General features: G+C 36.7%; 1 protein-coding gene across 3 annotated transcripts in view; it reads left to right on the top strand.

Annotated features, from left to right (window-relative positions):
* RELN (reelin) overlaps positions 1-20,405 on the top strand; it is a 530,126-nt gene that overhangs the window by 71,555 nt on the left and 438,166 nt on the right. For all 3 annotated transcript variants that reach the window (XM_055133703.1, XM_055133707.1, XM_055133712.1), the window contains exon 2: positions 1,747-1,857. In XM_055133703.1, coding sequence (XP_054989678.1) covers positions 1,747-1,857 — 111 coding nt within the window. The remainder of the gene's footprint in view (positions 1-1,746; positions 1,858-20,405) is intronic.

The following is a 20,405-nucleotide window of genomic DNA, read 5'->3' as shown; positions in this document are numbered from 1 at the left end:
TTCTTTGTAATTTTATTTTGCTAAGAAACTCAGTGCTTAGAAATAATTTCTCACATATGTAACTCCACTTAGAGATTAGAAAATAATAGGTATTCCATTAGTAGTAGGAATACAGTAAAGCAAAGAGAAAAAAAATCCCAGTCTGACATAGCATATTAATAGTGTTGGGAAATCAGGGGTGGAGCTCAGTGATATAATGCTTCATCTCTTAGTGGCCCTGGTTTTGATACCACATAACATCATGTACAAAAAGTGTCAGGAATAAAATACTCCTGGGATTTTACTTCTGGGTTGTTTCAATTAGGATTGGCTGCTTTAGCACTCAGGATTGGAGACGTAGCATAGCGGGTAGGGCATTTGCCTTGCACACGGCCGACCCAGGTTTGATTCCTCTGTCCCTCTCGGAGAGTCCAGCAAGCTACTGAGAGTATCCTGCCCTCATGACAGAGCCTGGCAAGCTACCCGTGGTGTATTTGATATGCCAAAAACAGTAACAACAAGTCTCACAATGGAGATGTTACTGGTGCCCGCTTGAGGAAATTGATGAGCAATGGGAAGACAGTGCTACAGTGCTACAACACCCAGGACTCTATGTTAAGAAGAGAACTGATCTGCAGCAGACAGCTGGAAGAAGGCTTTATTTTGCTTGAGAAATACAGTGCATCTTACTCATATGCTTTCAACTGATGTCAGATTGGTCAGATTGGTTCAACTGATGTCAGTATGGAATACTTAAGAAAAAATGTTTTGTCACAGTGTCAGAATTCTAGCAATGCCTTTGACTGCTCTTAGAAGAGATGGTGGTGATGTAGCAGGCTATTCAGTTATTTGCAGATGACTTTTTACATAGTTGGTAAGTTATAAATGAATGAAAGAAGGTTTAACTAATGTATTAAATATTGGGCCAGCAATTACAGACGTAAGAGCTTCTTTTTGCTTCAATGTAGTATCTGTACCACTGTATCACTGTCATCCATTGTTTATAGATTTGCTGGGCACCAGTAACATCTCCGTTCGTCCTAGCCCTGAGATTTTAGCAGTCTCTCTTTACTCGTCCTTCCCAGTGGTGCCCCATTGGAGGCTCTTTCAGGGTCATGGAAATGAGACCATCATTGTTACTGTTTTTGGCATATCAAATACACCACAGGGAGCTTGCCAGGCACTGCCGTGTATGCAGGATACTCTCGATAGCTTGCCAGGTTCTCCAAGAGGGAGAACTAGACATAACTAGACAAAACTTCTGGGAGCTTGGTTTTATAGTCTCTGGATCATGGCTGTTGATGGGATTACACAGTACTGGAGGCAGCTTGAGGGTGTGACTGTCTAGCTACTGGAAAATGGGGGATCTGGGTGGCGGAGGCCCAGTCCCGATCCAAGCAGGCTTGCAGATCTCAGCCCGAGTCCTGCACACCTGGGTTCCTCTGCCGGTTCTGTCATGCGTGAGGCTCGTCCAAGCATGTGGAGAGTGGTCTTGAGCATGGCTGTGGCTAGGTTCTGGAGGTCTTTGGCTGCAGGGGCTCTGCTTGGGATGGGGAGGAAAACTCAACCCGCCCCCCTCTGATGGACCCCAGTGAAGACTGCCAGATGTGGGAGCAGTATCTAATACGAAGAAAATACTAAGTAGGGGTAATTTTATTGATTATAACAAAGATTGTTTTGACAATGTCTAACATTTCAGAAATACATCTCATTTTTTTTTGGCTGTACTAATTAAGTTTCTTTCCTTTTTCTTCCCCTGTATTTCAGTGACAATTTCAACGAGCACCTTCTTTGATGGCTTGCTGGTGACAGGACTCTATACATCAACAAGTGTCCAGGCTTCACAAAGCATTGGAGGCTCTAATGCTTTTGGATTTGGTGAGTTATTCTGACACAATAAATCATTAATTGTGGATAATTTATACTGTGATAGATTTTATGTTTTGAAAAATATGTTTTGAAGGGATTTGACATTATTTCAGATAAAAAATAATATAAAGTGATTTTTTATATTTCCTGAGGTTGAATGAATTGAAATGAATCATGCAAGTGTGCAGACAATTATAAATTTAGTATAATGATCTTTTTGTTTCTTCATCTACTGGCAGTCTTATACTTGATATAGTGGAGTTTAATTAAATTTTTTGTGTTCTGCACTTAGGTTGTTGGAGTATACTCTATGGTGCGCAGTCATTTAGTAATTGTTTTCACAAAAATTTCTTAAAATCCTGGGTTTGATGAAAAGTCTTAAGGTTGACAAATAAGCATTGTATAAACTGAAATATAGTAATATTTATGAAATGATTGAATTTGCTGAGAGTTCAAAATGTTGTGTCAGTAAATATTTAAAATGTTTATGTGGAGATTTTGTTATAAAGTCATAAACTTGGTAGGTAGCTTATGTGGAGAACATAAGTATAATTATAACCATAAATATAGTCCATAAGCATAAGGATATGATAGTCAAGTCAGTTGATCCCAGAGGATTCTCATTTAGAAGTCTCTAGCTTACTCCTACTGCTGTAAACATGCCAAGTTTGAGCTGTGAAGCTTCTTTCTAGCATCAGAGATGCAAATTTAATATATCAGCTTACCCAAGACTTGAAATCACTGATCTTACTATAAAAGTTGAAAACTGCATGGGACTTTCTTTGAGGTGAGAGAGATAGAAGCACATTATCAAAGGTGGCTGTGTGTTCAACAATGTTTTACCCTGGGGAATTTATTCAAGGAATTACTTTACCTACTTTTGATAGAGAAGGGTCACTTCTCTTTGAGCTCCACAATAGTTCTGTGCATTAATTTATGAATTAATGTGAGAGAACGTTCATTAGGTAGTAGTGTTGATTGTCACTTTGCTGGCCTAGAAGTGGGTCACAGTTCCCGGGCTGGAAGAACAGGGAGTCATTTAATCTTTGTCAGATTGCTTATTTTGAGACTTTACCAGTGACTGAAAGACTGTTCTAAACTTTTATGATTTCTGGGTAACTATTTCTATGGTCTAATCCTTAAGAAAAGAAATCCCTCTTCCATATAAAATTTTCACATTTATGATTTCTCCATTTTTGTGCTCACATAGGTAAATGGTTGCCTTATAATCACCGTCACTGTCACAGTCATCCTGTTGCTCATTTATTTGTTCGAGCGGGCACCAGTAACATCTCTCATTGTGAGACTTATTGTTACTGTTTTTGGCATATCCAATATGCACGGGTAGCTTGCCAGGCTCTGCTGTGCGGGCTCCATACTCTCAGTAGCTTGCCGGGCTCTCCGAGAGGGGTGGAGGAATCAATGCAGGTTGGCCACGTGAAAGGTGAACGCCCAACCACTGTGCTATCGCTCTAGCCATGCCTTATAATAATATGTAAAATATAACTGTTACTGTCACTGTCACTGTCACTTTGTTGCTCATTGATTTGCTTGAGCGGGCACCAGTAATGATTCCATTTAATAACAAAATTAAAATGTATTTTTATTTTGATTAGGGTGCAAGTCAGAAAGTAGAGAAAACTCTTGAAAAGTTTAAATGTAAAAGTTTTATATTTTTTAGTTTAGTAGTTATATTTGTATCAGGCTAAAATAATCTGGCATTCTTTGATATAGAACAAAAGAGTTATTGAGTACATAATCTATCATTAGGCTCTAATTTTTCTGATGGAATATTAAGCAAACGTGATTGATTTGGCATTTTCTCAATATATTATAGTATTTGTGTGTGATATGTTAACTAGATTTGACAAATAAGGCAACATAAAGCTTGCAGTTATGTCTAAAATGATACCTCTGAAACTTTTTTCCACTTAGAGTCAATTTTAATTGTACTAATTATACTAAAGATATAACTAGTCTTTTTAAGTATGAAATGTGTATGCCAAAATTAAGCTCATAATTATGTTTAAGATATTGTTGTATAAATGTAACTCCACTAACATAACTACACTCTTTTATGTAAAACCAGAGTTCTTTAAAATGCTGACCAAAAATAGACAAATGCGTAATAGCTAGAAATACATTAAAACAATAACTATGCAAAAGATGACTGTATGCCAGCAACCATGATTTGAAATACCTCATTTTGCTTGTCAATATAAGAAAACATGCTGCCCTAGGGAAGTGTGATGTTTAATTATGGATATCTCTTTGTGCATCCCAGAAAAAAAGATGCTTCCCTCTTGTCTTTGGCATTGAATTCCAGCTCAATCATGTAAATCTTGAAGGCTTATTGTGGTCGCTCAATGAAGGGCTATTTAAATATCCTTTCATACAAAATTGTTCTTTTTTCAGAGCTGAAATGCTCTTACTCAATATTTAGTATTCTGGCTTTAAAAGCATTTTACTCAAATTTTGGAATTCTGGCTCTAAAACCTGAGAATAGAGTTTGTAGGTTTGATTCTTAGCAGCCAAACTTCAAATTGTTAGGCCTTGCATAAATTAAACTTTTGTGTTTTGCAGTACATGGTTTTGTTCAGCAATATCAGCTATTTTAGCAGGTTTTTAAAAATCTAAACATTTCTTCTTTTCTCTAACTAGATATAGATCCAGTCATTTTTAAAATTACAGAACTCATAAATCACAAGATTTTATGAGATCCAGTTTTTTTTGGTAGCAAAAAATATAGACAACTAATTCAAATTCTTTTGTTTAATTAAAAACTAATTTTTTATATTTTGGGGTTTGGGCTACACCCAGTGTGCTCAGAACTTACTCTGGCTCTGAACTCGGATCAATATTGGTGGGACTCAGAGGGCCATATGTGGTATTGGAGATTGAACCCTACTTGGTCTCATGCAAGGCAAACACCTTACCTGCTATACTCTCTCCCCACCCCTTTTATCTTTTAAAAGTACAGCCATTAATGTGCGATTTTTAGTTCAGTTTAAGCAACTGACATAAAATATTTAGTGGCTAGGGAAATAACGGGTTGAACACATGCCTTTACAAGCTCAATGCCCCACGTTTCATCCTGGGCACTGCATGTCCCATCTCACTTTTATGTGTATCCTTGGGGCCCCCCAACACTACCAGTCTACCTAGATATTTAGACTTGGCACTGTAGGACTGGTATGGCTGGGAGTGATCCCAGGGCCCTCCCCACCTTTCTTCCCCCTGCAATTTAAAATCTGTCTTTAAAATCTTAGGGTTTATTTACAATGTCAACTTTCAATAGGTTACTGAAGTTAACTGGGGAAAAAACTAGGCAGAAATCACTTTACAAAAAGAGGGAAAGCCCAAAATTCCACTTTCTAGAGAGGACCCACTGTTTAGTGATATTCAGGGCAGAAAGAAAGAAAGAAAGAAAGAAAGAAAGAAAGAAAGAAAGAAAGAAAGAAAGAAAGAAAGAAAGAAAGAAAGAAAGAAAGAAAGAAAGAAAGAAAGAAAGAAAGAAGAGAAAGAAAGAAAGGAGAGAGAGAGAGAGAGAGAAAGAAAGAAAGAAAGAAAGAAAGAAAGAAAGAAAGAAAGAAAGAAAGAAAGAAAGAAAGAAAGAAAGAAAGAAAAAATAAATTTACTTTTGATTATATGAGAAGAAACTCAAGCCATAGGTCTAGAATCTGCACTCAACCTACAAATGCAATATGTACAATATTGTGCTAATACAATTGATTTGTTGCTGGGTTTGTGTACATTGTTTGTCTAATAATTAACAATTATAGATAGAGCAGTGTAATTAGTATGAAACAGTCTGTTCAGTGTTAGTGTCAGGCAGAGAATTTCACTTCTCTTCACGCAATAGGTTTGCTTTGGTTATCTAGGCTTCCTCTTCTTCAGTAAAGTCATTTTTTTAATGCTATATGGGAAATAATTTAATGTCATGTAAGCTTCTCAGGAAATATATTTTTATAATTTGTAGTTCATATCAGATAATTTTTTAAAAATCTCTACATATTCTTGGGATGTTTGCATAAGTAAATCCTGAGTTAGATTTGACCCATCCTGGAGAAGTTCTATAAGATCCAGATTCAAATTCAGCAGCAGCTTCTTCCAGTTCACTAGTAATATTTTTTTCCAATTTCTGTTGCATCTTGATCAAGTAAGCCTCCATGCTGTTGTTTGGAGGCCATGGGTTTGAGCCAAGTTTTCTCCTGGAGTCAGATTTCTCTGCAGCACCGCACTATTATTCAAATTTCCAGTGTAAGGCAGCTCCAGAACTGGCCTGGCAGTGAGAGCACTGAGTAAATATCCGCCCTGCTGTTTCTCCAGGAGGATTTTGGTGCTGATGATCCGCTGCAAGCCGCTCATTATCCCTGTGAAAACTTTTTAGCTCATTTGCCAATGATTTTCTACCTTTAAATTCTTTTAGGAAGAGTTGCTTATATTTTTCCAATTCTGTTTTACTAGATTCCTCCTGATAAGTTTTCATTCTGGCGAGTTCGGATTCCAAATTTTTTATTTGTTGCTTGTATTTTCCTAATTCTGTTTAATTCAAGTCTTTCTGTGAATTTTTCATTCTGGAGAGTCCATATTCCAACTCTTTAATTCGTACTTCCAGCTGACTCCTCGTCGAAGCATTATTATTCTCTCTTAACTGCTCTAAGTTTTCTTGTGATGCTGCTTGTGCCTGTAAAAATAGATTGTCTTCTTTTAATTTTTCTACTATTTCCTGTCTTGCTCTTTCTTCAATCTCTTGTTTATACTGTTCTACTTGACTGCGTTCTACCATACTTATTTCTACAACATTTGGATGCACAGAATCAAATGCTTCAGCAGGAGTTACTGTCTAAGAAAGGAATGCAAAAGAAATGTTAAAAGCTCAAAAAGAATAAAAACCAGTTGGAACAAGAAGTAGTAAACCTCATGTAGAAATAAATATGGTAGAGTGCAGTAAAGTCATTTTTGATGACTTGAAGGACAAATCTCTGGTGTTTGCAGCTTGATCACTTTGGCAACAGAATTGCATTTAACATCAAGCAAACCTTTGATGTCTAAGTAGTTTGCAGCCAGAGTAAGTTCAAAAAGTGTTCCTTGGTCCACTTTCAGAAATTCTTGGTCCCAAACAGGAATATCATCTGTTCATTTTTCTTTGTACTCATTATCATCAGAAGAATGGGGAGAGGGGGTCATCCTTGTGGTGGGTACACTAACTTTAATTGTTATTAAAATAATAATTTTAACTGTTATTTAAAATAACATTTTAAAATTATTGCTGCATCAAATTTTGAGAGAGGAACTAGGTCATCATCTCCTTCATCATCCATTCCTAAATCTTCCACCATGGTTTTGATATACAGACTGACAATTCCACATCAATTCCAAATATCTGTCAGAACTTGCAACTTAACAGCTCTGAATTCTCTAGAGGTGCATTTACTAGTCAGTTATGTGGCTCAGATTGGTTAAACTTATATGCAAATCAAGGTTAATATTCCCCTTTTCTCCTTGTTACTCAAGAGAGGTCACTATGGTATGTTTTACCCTAAACTAACAATTGGACCTCATTAGAAGCCCCTTGAGTCATACAAGAGATACGGACTCTATCAGCGTTACTAATATTGAAGTTTGGAGATGAGCCATCGCTTCCAGTTCTCATAAGCTGGGTCCAAAGTACAGGCACACATTTGGGACTTCTGGGAATCCGTCTCCCACAGTTTAGGACTATAGTGCAGGAAAAGGAAGAGTATTTATAGCTTAGGGCACTAGAACTTTCCAGGTTCTTTTCTGCTTTCTTCCCACCAGTCTCAGATATATTCTTGAAATCTAAGAAATAATAATAATAATAATAATAATAAAACAGCTAACATTTATCAAATTATTTGTTTTGTGCCAGGCGTGGTAGTACTGTCACACTGTTGTAGCACTGTCATCCTGTTGCTCATCGATTTGCTTGAGTGGGCACCAGTAACATCTCCATCGTGAGACCTGTTGTTACTGTTTTTGGCATATCGAATATGCCATGGGGAGCTTGCCAGGCTCTGCTGTGCGGGCAGGATACTCTCTGTAGCTTGTCAGGCCCTCGGAAAGGGGTGGAGGAATCGAACCCGGGTTGGCCGCATGCAAGGCAAATGTCCTACCCACCATGCTGTCACTCCTACCACCCTGAACGTGCTCTCCTGATCTTGACAGGTGTGGTATAAGTATTTACTCTTTTTAGACTAGCATATGTGGACTTTATCATCATTAGAGATTCTGGAGATGAATCCATTTCTGGAGAAATTTATTATCTTGCCACTGTTAGTCTACTACTTTATTCCTTTATTCCTGGAGGTAGAAACGAATGCCTTTAGAAAGGAGAGTGATGGATTTTGTGAGGTTGGTAGAATTAAGAGGGAAAGTGAACTTCAGGAGATTGTTCAGTCTTATATCTTAGGTTAAGTTAATATCTTACAATATACAACAACTTAATTTCTAAATTTATTTCTAAATGTGGTACTTTATTTTTTGAGGGTGTTGACATTGGACCATGTTGGTCGTTCTTGGGGTTCATTCTTGGCTGTGTGCTCAGGGGTCCTGGCAAGGCTTGGAGATCCTATGGGGTGCTGGGGATTCAACTTATACTGGTAAAGTGCAAAGCAAGCACTTACCCACTCCACTATCTCTCTGACCCCAACAGTTAATTTCTTATTTCACCTCTTAGATCGTAGATCTTCCCCAAAAGAATGACTCTATAATTTCTTGGGCATACACATATATATACTAATATTTTATCAAGTAAGATTACTGAGGGATATTTTCTTGTATATATAAATGCAAGCCCCCACTTTACCTATAGTACTTTACTCAAAGCGTCCTGTATAATTGAAAATGTGAATACTTGTGAAAAAGAAATTGTCACTTTTTTCCTCATAGGCACAAAACACGTCCCACATTCTGTGTAAGAGCCATTCATTTTTTATATACTGTATAATTTGCTTAATTAGTGTCAGTTTTCTCTGGACACTCCTTAGGTTTTTATAGAATAATACTTACTTCTGATATAGAGGATCTTACTTAGAAACCTTTATTGCTACTGAGTATTTATCCTCAAGAAAGAGATTCTTCTAGTTTCTTTTTCTTCCTGATTCCTGCTTAAATCTATGTGCATATAATCATAAACTAGTTATTCATAAATATCAGGAAATATACATTATTAGAGCATATTTTAATGCAAATCACCACTGTGGTATATAAGTTATGATTTAAATATTAAGTTGTTATACCTTTTGCCTGTTCATGTTACAAACTTGTTTATGAAGAAATTCTTCTGACATAGCAAAATATAACCTTAGTTTTGTTGCTAAAGAAGATGCTTGCTCAATTAAGGGTTTTATTCTTTACTAAATAAAAGCAGAATCAGGAATACTTTTTCTTTCTTAATAATTTAAGAAAAGTCACTTGTCAGTCATGTGTCCTTGTTGATACTGTTTCTTAAAAGAATGACACCTTTAAGGGCTGAGCAATAAAATAGCAGATAGGGCATTTGCTTTGGACGCGGCCGACCCGGGTTCGAGTCCCAGCATCCCATATGGTCGCCCAAGCACTGCCAGGAGTAATTCCTGAGTGCAGAGCCAGGAGTAACACCTGAGCATCACTGGGTATAACTCTCCCCCCCCTCAAAAAAAAAAGAGTGACACCTTGCATAGTTTACCAGACTGTTCATTTTAACAGGAGACAGGATATAGCTTAAGGGGATAAATTTCCAAGGCTGATTCTCTTCTGGCAGTCTTTTTATTTGTAATGCAGTTTATGCTTGAGCTTTTCCAGTCCTGTCCCTGCCTAGATGATGACAAATGAGTTAATGTTCCATGTTCACAGTAATTGATTTATAAATACTCTTGGATAAAGTTGGTTTCACCTTCTCTAGCAAGTGAATCTAACAATAGTTTAAAGTAACTTTATAATGTTATTACTTCTTTAAAATAATTTTCATGCTTATCTTTGAAGTATTTTTTTAAAGTAGTGGAAGTAAGTTCTTGACATTGCCTGAAAAGTGGTTCTCAATGTGGCATATGAATTTGAAATAGATGTAGGAGTACAAAAAGACACTTCCACCAAATGCAAGTTCTGTTTCTACTCTTGTCTTCTGTTTTGTGGTTTGTACTCAGACCTCTGATGCTGAATTTTTAATGTAGCCTTATAGACATGTAGGCTGCTTTCTGTGGCAAGTACACAACTAAATGACTGTTTTCAGGACTCTGAATGTCTGAACAGAAAGATATTTGTTAGCGTGGGAGTTGCCATTTTGGAAAACAGAATAGAAAAAATTGTTAATATTTTGGTAAAAGTTCAGCTTGAACTCCCCTCCTGCTCTTATTCCTATGTGTTTTCATACATCAGAACCATGTTGTTGTTATTATCTGGTTAATTATGTTATTTCTGGTTCAATTTCCAAAAAAAGTTCTTCTCCACATGAGCTCTAGTAAATAACAAGTTAAAAGTAAAATAAATCGAGCAGTCAAAGATCATGTTCTGGGAAGAGGTTTTATTTATTTTTGCTTGTTTTCTTTTTAAGATAATGAATTATTTGTGCTATGAGAAGATTCCTTTTAACCTGACTTTTAACCTATACAATATGATAGCATTTCTAACAGTAATAACAAAGAAAAGGCCTGTTACTAATAAAAGAAGACCGAATTAGAGTTGAGCTTTCTGTTCGTAGAGAATTGCATAAGTGACCAGCTGTAGAATAATTAGGAAATTGATGAATTTTATCCTTTGGAGCCCTCATGTTCCCTACCCCCCATTTCTTTCTTATTCTTGTCCTCTCTTCAACAAGGAGCTGATACCAGCCACATTCTAGAATGGATTTTATAATGTCGTGTCCAGGGACTGGAGCTATAGTACAGTAGGTACAGTGCTTGCCTTGCATGCATCTGACCTTGGTTCAATCCCAGGCATTCCATATGATCCCCTGAGTCCTGCCAGGAGTGATCTCTGAGCACAGAGTTGTAAAGCAATTAGCCTGAGCATGACTGGCTATGGCCCCCAAACAAAACAAAACGAAAAACCCCAAGATTTTGTTCATAGCAGTTTTTCCCACATAGCTTCTTGCAAACATTAGTGTCTCATCTTACTTAATAATTCTTATATGGGAGAGTATTGTCATATGACAAATCTTAAAATTCACTGACTAGAAAACATTAAATGGGACTTAGAGTTTTAACCTTTATTTTTGTTTTTGAGAGAAAATTCATATAACAAAGCTCATTACTTTAAAGCATACAATCTAGTGATTTCTTAGTATTTTTTGTTGTGAGTTGCAACTTTCACCACTAACATTTGCCTCACTTCAGAAAGAAGCCCCATACCTCTAGACATCAGTCTCTCCTTCCATCCCTTAGAAATCTCTAAATCAGTTTCTGTCTCTATGATTTACCTTCCTGGATATTTCATGTAAATGAAATAGCATGTGTCTTTTGGGACTGGCTTTAATTTTACTTAGCATCTTTTTAAGATTAACTCATCTGGAAGCATATCGAAGTAGTGTTTCATTCTTATTTATTACTGAATGATGTTTCATTGAGTGGATATGTCATATTTTACTTATCCATTGTCTGTTGAAGAATATTTTCCACATTTGGCTATTTTAAATAATTCTCATATGAATGATTCAAGTACAATTTTTGTGTGAACATGTATTTGAAATTACCTTTGGTATATAATCAGGAATAGAATTACTGTGCCAAATATGGTATTATAATTCTGTGTTTAACCTCTTAAGAAATTTCATTTAACATTGCTATGGAAAATGCTACCTATTTTGGACTATTTTCATGTCCCAGCAGCAGTGTATGAGATCTCAATTTCTCCACATCATTGATCACACTTGATTGCATATTGAAATGGAATCTTATTGTGGTTTGATTTTTTAAATTTTATAATGACTAATGAGACTGAATATCTTTTCATGTAGTTATTGAACATTTATGTAACTTTTAATAGAAATATCTATTCAAAGCCTTTACTTATTCTTTAAATTCAAATTATCAATCTTTCTGTTGTGCAGCTATAAGTCTAATACTCTATTACATTATAAAATTTTCCTTCCTTTCTCTCTCTCTTTTTCTCTTTTCGTGATGTTAGGAATTGCACTTAGAACTTCACACAAGTGAGGCAAGTGCTCTACTGTTAAGCTCCATCTCTGGTCCCACAATGAGGTTTCTTTCAAACTTTGTGTGATCATCTTTATTTCCCAAATAATATTTTTATACATTCAGAACTGATTTTGCAGGACATAGTTTGGGACTACTTTATAGAAAAGCGCAGGAGCCAGAAAGATGGTGAGGGGTTAAGGCACATATTTTGCATTGGTAACCCAGCTGCAGCATATGTTGCCCTAGCAGGGCAGAACAGCATTGAACCTTTGCATTGTATTACAAGCTTGGCAGTCTAGACTCTAAAGGCATATACTATACCACTAAACTACCTCCGGTCCTCTCAAATTTATATTTTTCAATTATATAAACATTATGTATGATGGTCATAACGTTAATAACTTTCAGATGTCATTCACAGACTATTCTGTGGTTCGGTGGTTGGTACTCTATTACCTCTTATTTGATTTCAATTTTGGGTACACCGAACAGTGTCTTAGTTCTTGGTTCTGAGCTTTGGAGTCATTCCTGCAGGGAACAGGGAACCATATGGGTTGCTGAAGTTGGCTGTGTGCAAGTGCCCTGCCCACTGCTATCTCTCCGGCCCTTCCTAGATTTTATTTTATTTTATTTATTTTTATTATTATTTTTAAATTTTTTATTGAGTCACCATGTGGAAAGTTACAAAGTTTTCAGGTTTAAATCTCAGTTATACAATGCTCGAATACCCATCCCTTGACCAGTGCTCATATTCCACCACCAAGAATCCCAGTATAGCTCCACCCCGCCCCCCCACACCCCTAACCCCTAACTCCCCCACGCCCCTAGCCCCCCCCTTAGCCCCCCCCGCCTGTGTAACTAATAAATTTCACTTTACTTTCACTTTGATTGCATACAATATTTCAACAAAACTCACTTTTATTGTTTGGAGAGTCTCTCCCCTAAAGTCAGACCTGCTGAAAAGGAAGCATTAGATAATTTGTTTTCCATTGGTGAGGATGAAGAGGTATGAGGTCGAGTGACCACACTTAGCGGCCTCTCAGTTTTGGGTTTCTGTATTTTAGTATTTTAGTAAGCATGAATTACATTTCCAGTTTTAGTTTCATCAGAATGGAGGAAGAACATATGCTGACTTGTGGAGTCTAAATTCAGAATTCTAGATAAAAATTTTAATTTATAATCTTTTATAGGTACCTTTTCTACTGTAATTTGGAAATAACTTCTTTATATTCTTTTATAAGCTGTGTTCAAAGCATTAAAGTTTATATTTGTGAGCATGGAACGTTTCTTTCTTAGAAGTACTCATTTTGCCAGTTTATGGCATTTGATGAGATTATATTAGGATACTAATGGATTCAAATTGAATATACAGATTTGGTGACAGATATGGCATAAACACATATATATGAACACACCAGCTAAGTACACTGTTGGAAACTCAAAAATCAAATAAAAATCTGACACAAAAGCGGTTGTACCTACTTCTCATTTTCAGAGCATATGTTACCAAATGAAGTCAGCGAAATAAAAATTTTCATTATATCACATTATATTTACATGGTTATATTGATTTTATTTTATATTTTCCATAAATACTAATCTAATAAATAATTAATTTTAATAATTCAGTATGATTTGATTGAAGTAACTTCAGTCATTTTTTTAACATTTTATTATGAAAAATTTAAATTAAATATAAGTTGAAAGAATTTTACAGCAAATACCCACAGCTTAGTAAAGTTAATATTGGACACAAATTCATAAAACCAGGACAGATGAGGTAAGATTTTATAATATACACATCTGTATAAATCTTATTAAAATGCATTTTAAACCATGATTTCAGGGAGTTCCTTCATACCTAATTCCCACTTGCTGGATGCAATTGCTATTTTGACTATTTTATTATAGACTAATTTTACTTTTTCTAGAACTTTTTATAATAAATGCAGTCATTCATTATGTATGTTTTTTGTATAAGAATTTTTTTTCACTAAGCGTGAAAATTTTGAAATATCTACATGGTATATCTCAATAGCTGTTCTTCTTAATGCTTACATTTGTTCCTTGTTTTAGCATGTGTATAGTGGAATAGTTACTTTATTGAGCAACTAGATTATGCTAATGTTTGTTTATTATGCACGAATGCTATAAACATACTGTACAAGTCTTTCTGTGAACACATGTTTTCATGATTATTGGGTAAATATGTTATAGCATCATTGCAGGGTCTTGTTTTATAGAAAGCTGCCAGGTCATCCCCAAAATGGTTGCAACTTATTTTTTTGGGGGGTCACACCCAGCGATACACAGGGGTTACTCTTCGCTCTGCACTCAGGAATTACTCTTGGCAGTGCTCGGTGGACCATATGGGATGCTGGGAATCCAACCTGGGTCGGCTTCGTGCAAGGCAAACGCCCTACCCGCTGTGCTATTGCTCCAGCCCCGGTTGCAACTTTTTATACTTTCATCAAACATTATTAGAATCACAGTTGCTTTGCATCTTTACTTCCGTTTTTTATTGTCTTTTATTTTAGTAATTTGATAGGTGTATGGTGATATCTTATTATAATTAGTTTTCATTTCTCAGATAAGTGTGAAAACTTTTTCATGTGTTTATTGGCCCCATTTGTTAACTAGTAATTCAGATCTCACTTAAAAATGAATTATCTTTCATTTCCTAAATTATAGATTTAATTATTTCTGAGGTGTTGGGGTAGGTCATTCTTAGTGGTGCTTGAAGCTTACTACTGGCTCTGTGCTCAGGGATCACTCCTGGCTGTGCATACAGGACTATGTTCAGTTTTAGGGTTTGAACCAGGGTTGATTTTATACAGAGCAGATACCTTAGCCTGTGTACTATATCTCTGGGCTAAGATAGGGTTTTTAAAAGAAAAATGATCTGTTTTATTGCATATATTGTGAATATATTTTTCCATTTGTGGCATGCATTTTATTTTTCTTGTTGTAATAGAAACTTTACATCTTAATGAACTGTAATCTGTCTTTTCTTTCTGTGTCCTATCTAAGAAACCTCTATATACCCTAATGTAAGCTTATTTTTTTTAAAAAGATGTGTGTTCCCAATGATAATTCTTAAAAGTTAATTTTTTTCATTCATTTTTGGTCAGTAGAAGGCAGATATAAGAGTTCATATGCCCTGTTTCTAAGTTTGCCTTTATGCATTCTTTGCTTGTTAAAAAATATTTGAATACCTTCATTATGTGGTATCATTTTTACACCTTAAAGTTGTTTATTCTATGTATGTAAGCTTATGATATTAATGTCCCACTTTAAAAATGACTGAAATTGCTTCAGACTCCTGGATTACACTGTGATAAGCCAAGTAGGCTTCAGAATGCTAGCTTCACACCAGAGACATATGCCAGAAACCAAGCAGATGGTAAACTAGACAGAAATGACCCTCAGCATTCTCATTAGAGCAGTTGGGGAAATTTTAATGGACCCCATTTGCCTTGTGCTATGTCTAATACCCTTTGAACTGCCCCTTTTTGTCTTGTTAAAAGTCAACAACCACCATGTATATTTTAATAGGGATTATCAAACACAATTTGCCCAGAAGATGTACACCCGTCTAATGCAAATTAGCCAAGTTTAAATAATCACTGACTTCTGGAATAATTGGAAGGAAACACTGTTTTTCTTGCCAGTGCATAATTACTAATTAACAAGAAGATAAAATATCTGTGTAGTAGTCATATTTAGAAGAATCTGTTAACAGTTAATTAAGTGATGAGGTGGTGCCAAGTTAATGTTGGTCAAGAAAGTTTGCAGATGACATTCTTTTGTATTAAATAAATAAATACATGGTATGTAAAAGATGGCATCTTTGAGCCAGAAGCAGAACAGGGGATGGAGAGAAGATTGTGCTAATTTGGCTTAGTCTTGCTTTGCTAAAGGAGGATGGATAGTCATTTCATTAAGGGATTTGTATTTCTTTGACTCTAAATATTGAAAATACCAACTGCTGCTTTGCTGCTTTGCTGCTTACACATTAAGATTTGAGGCTTCGTTAATTTGCTTTTCGCTGGATCCTAATAATTTCATGGGCCTTCTCAGCCTTAAAATTTCCTCATGAAATAGCTTCTTCCGTGTTTTTTTTCTGTTTACTAGAATTCAGGACCCGAAGTTCATAAATTGGAGACATGGAGATTGATAAAGTCTGAAATGGAAACTTGATGTCAGCTATTTTTCCCCGCTAAGACAGTAGTTATCATTATGCTGTTCTTGAGAAATATTTGAAAAACAAAGCATTAGGCCATTTTTTAAAGTAATGTTTTAATTAGAAATACTGTGGCTTTAAATGCATTAAAAATTTAAATTTAGACTAATGAGTGAGTGGGTGGTATCAACTGTTTAATACAAACTACTTGAAAATGTGTTTTAAAATTGCATTTGTCTACAGGACTCTAAATTACTGGGAAAAACTAACTATTTCTTTATGAATGTAACATTTTATTTAAGCTATTTTTATACAAAATTTACTGTAGTGAGAAGTTTATTTTAGGTAAAAGTAGATTTTAGAAGTTCTGGAAATTATTGAATTGTTCAGAACAAAAATTATGGAACACTAAGTAAAATTATGATTTTTTATATTGAGAGAAATGAATATTTCTACTAACTTTAAATAGAATGAATAAAGAAAACTTTGTAGTAAGAACATTTTCGTCCACACACATTCCTTTTCAACTCACTGAAAGGTATGGAAATAGTATAAAAGTAAGAATTTTAATGTTAAAATTATTCATATATCAACCTAAGATTAGTTTGCCCCTGAAAAGGGAAGGTGGATGGGAGCAGGGAAATTGTTTTACTTCATTTTATCAGTTTGTTCTTCTGATAATGGGGAATCACCTTACCAATTTACAAATTAACTATACACATTCCCGTTTCCTAATGATTCTGGCCTTTGGAGGATGTTTAAATATTCTTTGTCCATGTTTCAACACCTCATGACAAAGACACACATTGTTTCATAATTTGTGTGTGTTCCTGTATATCTGTGTGTTCTTGACTACAGAGTAAATGTATAGTGTCTGCTAGATTGTGGCATTTTAAGAAAAGGACTCATTTATTTCAAAAGATCCCTTTAACACTGTGTGTGTGTGTATTTATGGCCAGATATTTATAGAAGATGGATTTGGCGTATAAGATCTAACATTTGCTGTTTCAATAAAGACTTTAGAGAACATGACCATGTAATAAACTTATTCTTCATCTAAAACATGACTTTTGTATTTTCAAAGTAAAATTTTATTGATTTATCCTGAATTTAGAATTCTCTATCAGTTTGGGGAATGTAGGAGGAGCAGGAACTCCTGCCAGATTTTAGGGCACGTAGGTGCTTGACAGTCAGTCCTAGCACCATGTGATCCCTTAGGCATTGCTAGGTGAAGCCGAGGAGGCCGCCAACTCCCACTAGGGTGGTTTGGGTGATCCTGGTACTACAGAGCTCCGAGTAGCACCACTGGCTTACATCCCTTGCTGGTCAACTTGTATAATTTTTTAAAGGGCAACCTATTTTATTTTTATTTACATCACACAGCTTACAGTTGCGTGGATATCTATGCCTTGGGTGTGCAAATTTACTGCCACATCACCACCCAGTCCCTAGGTGCACTGTCCCAGGTGCTCCATTTCTCCCTGCCCACTCTGCCTCATACCCAGGGGCTCATTGTGTTAGATACTGTCCATTCCCTCGTTTATTTTTTTTTATATAACACTTATGCGTGAAATCATCTGGTATTTGTCTTTATCCCTATGACTTTTTTTTTCGCTTTTTGGGTCATACACAATGATATTCAGGGGTTACTCCTGAGTCTGCACTCAGGAACCACTCCTGTTGGTGTTTAAGGGACCATATGGATGCCAGTGATTGAACCCTGGTTGGCTGCTTGCAAGGCAAATGCCCTACATGCTGTTCTATTGCTCCAACCCCTGGCCCTATGACTTATTGTGCATAATTTGATATCCTCCAGTTAGCCATCCAAGCAGTAGCAAAAGGCAAGGTTTTATTTTTACTTTAATCTATATAAATCTTAAAGACTCTAAGAGAAATCTGAACTGAAGTTAGTTGTCATCACATAAAAAGTTCCCTCAAACCGGCCCTTCTCCCCATCCTGACAAGACCCCGACTTGCCACCACGAACGGCTCCTCAGTCTCCTGAACAGCCATAATCCCGGAGACACACAAACCAATCTCAGAACCCAGCAGCTTTTGGCAGAAATGGGTATGGACTGTGCATTAAACTATGGTGCTATGCCACTCTGGGTAGGAAAAGGTGTTGTCCCTTCCAACTCCCCCCCACCCCCAGTGGCACTGTGGACGCCATCTTTCACAGCCTATTGGACAGCCAGGTATGACTCTGCAGTGATGAAACATGCGGGGCCTCACGGAATGAGTGGTGGAACTGGTCCTCCTCCCAGAACTGGCCCTCTTCCCCGCTCTGACGAGACCCAGAGTTGCTGCCCATGAATGGCTCTTCCAGCTCCTGAATGGCCATGACCCCAGAGGCACACAAACCAATCTCAGAATCCAGCGACTTTTGGCGGAAATCCCTCCAGACTTAATTACTAAAATATCAGAAATCTAAAATTGCATGGACGTAATCACGTCCGCATGACAACATATGCTCTTCATAATCAGCAATATAAAACAAATTATCTAATGATGCCTTTTCGGCAGGTCTGATCGTTGGGGGAAAATTCCAAATAATAATGGTGGGTCTTTTGTTGAAATATTGAATGTAATCAAAGTAGAGAGAGAGTATATTGGAAATCATTTGCCACACAGGTGGGGGAGGGGTGGGATGGGGGTATACTGGGGTTCTTTGTGGTGTAAAATGTGCACTGGTGAAGGGATGGGTGTTTGATCATTGTATGTCCAAGACTTAAGCTTGAAAGCTTTGTAACTATTCTTACGGTGATTCAATAAATAATAATAAAAAAAGTTCCCTCAATTCCCTGATACACAGTAGACACTCTATTTTTCCATAGCTGTGGTGAGAATTGGATATCATCATAGAAAAAAAAAACAACTCTTGCTTATAAATATGTGTTCTCAGTGATTAAGTCTCATCGTATATACTCTCACCCTGGAAAATTTCCAATTGGTAGGTGTAGTGGTGTAAACCTGTGAAGGTTTTTTTTTTTAAGTTTACATAGTTTATTTAAATAGAGCTGAACATGAATTGCAAAGATTTGCCCGCAACATCAGGTATTACACCAGAGAATTACCTGGTACTCAAGGAAGGGGCAGGAAGCAGCTTCCTGCTACCACGGGCTTGGCTTTGACAGCAGGGGGTGTGGGTGGCCAAGCAACTGGAATCACAGGGCCATGCTGATGGACGTCTCGCACGGGGAATCTGTGAAAGTTTTAAAGGCTTAAAGATGTCAAATTTGTTTTTTCACATTTGTGTCTTCCATGGTAGGTGAGTCTGGTCAATAAGAGGCTTAAGTATCTTCACAAAACTTTACAAAAGCTTATCTTCACAAAAGTTTATTCTAAGCATCAATTTTTAATCTCCTTTTCTGACTTGGAAGAGAGAACATAAACTAAAGAAGGCACAACTGTTTAACTGTCTTGATTCAGAAATAGGATAGCATTTCCACTCACATTCCATGAATGAGAACTCTCTATCATAGAGCTTTTCAGAATGTGATGGGAGCGGGAGGATGTTCTGGAAAATATATTTCAAAGTGGCAGCTGCATCCTAGTGACTGTTCTGCTTTGTGTCAGAAGGAGCATGACCTTTGGTGGACAGTGGGCTCCCTCTGATATATCCTTCTCATCCTTTGTCCCATCGCTGCACAGTATGGCATTGTGTACTCTCCCATTCTCCTGTTCATTTTGCTCCACTGGCTTGAAGTACAGGAGTCTAAGGTACTTGAGGGAGAGGAGAGTATGTCAGATACAGATGATATAAGACACAAGCCATGTGAGCTTGGGTTTACAGGGCCCTAGGAATCATAAGTCTGAGTGGGGATGGTTGTAAAGGCACTGGGTATTTGCTGAATAAATGAACAGTGAATAATTAGTGGAGGGTCTAAAGGAGTAAAAACCAGAAGATAGGAGCATTTAGTCAAGGGTATAATATGGGAGCTAATATTTGCCTAGTGAAAGAGTTCAGGCAAAGGAAAGATCTGGTTGTATCCTTTGAAGTGTTGCTAAAACAGAGTGAAGGAGAAGATAATTGGCAGTGATGCATCATAGAGCTGGGAGGAAAGAGTGTAAGAGGAATCATCTACATAGGCCTTGAACACTCAATTATGGTGGGGATGGAGGGAAAAGATTACTGAGCTTGCTGCAGAGTCATCGGGTACCCATTGGAGAGAAACCTGGTCCTGACTTACTGGCCACTTTAGATAGCACAATACAAGACTTGCACATTTGTATGACAT

The sequence above is a fragment of the Sorex araneus genome, chromosome 1 (genome assembly GCF_027595985.1).
Source record: "Sorex araneus isolate mSorAra2 chromosome 1, mSorAra2.pri, whole genome shotgun sequence".
Taxonomy (NCBI): domain Eukaryota; kingdom Metazoa; phylum Chordata; class Mammalia; order Eulipotyphla; family Soricidae; genus Sorex; species Sorex araneus.
This window is presented reverse-complemented; position numbering and strand designations above follow the sequence as displayed.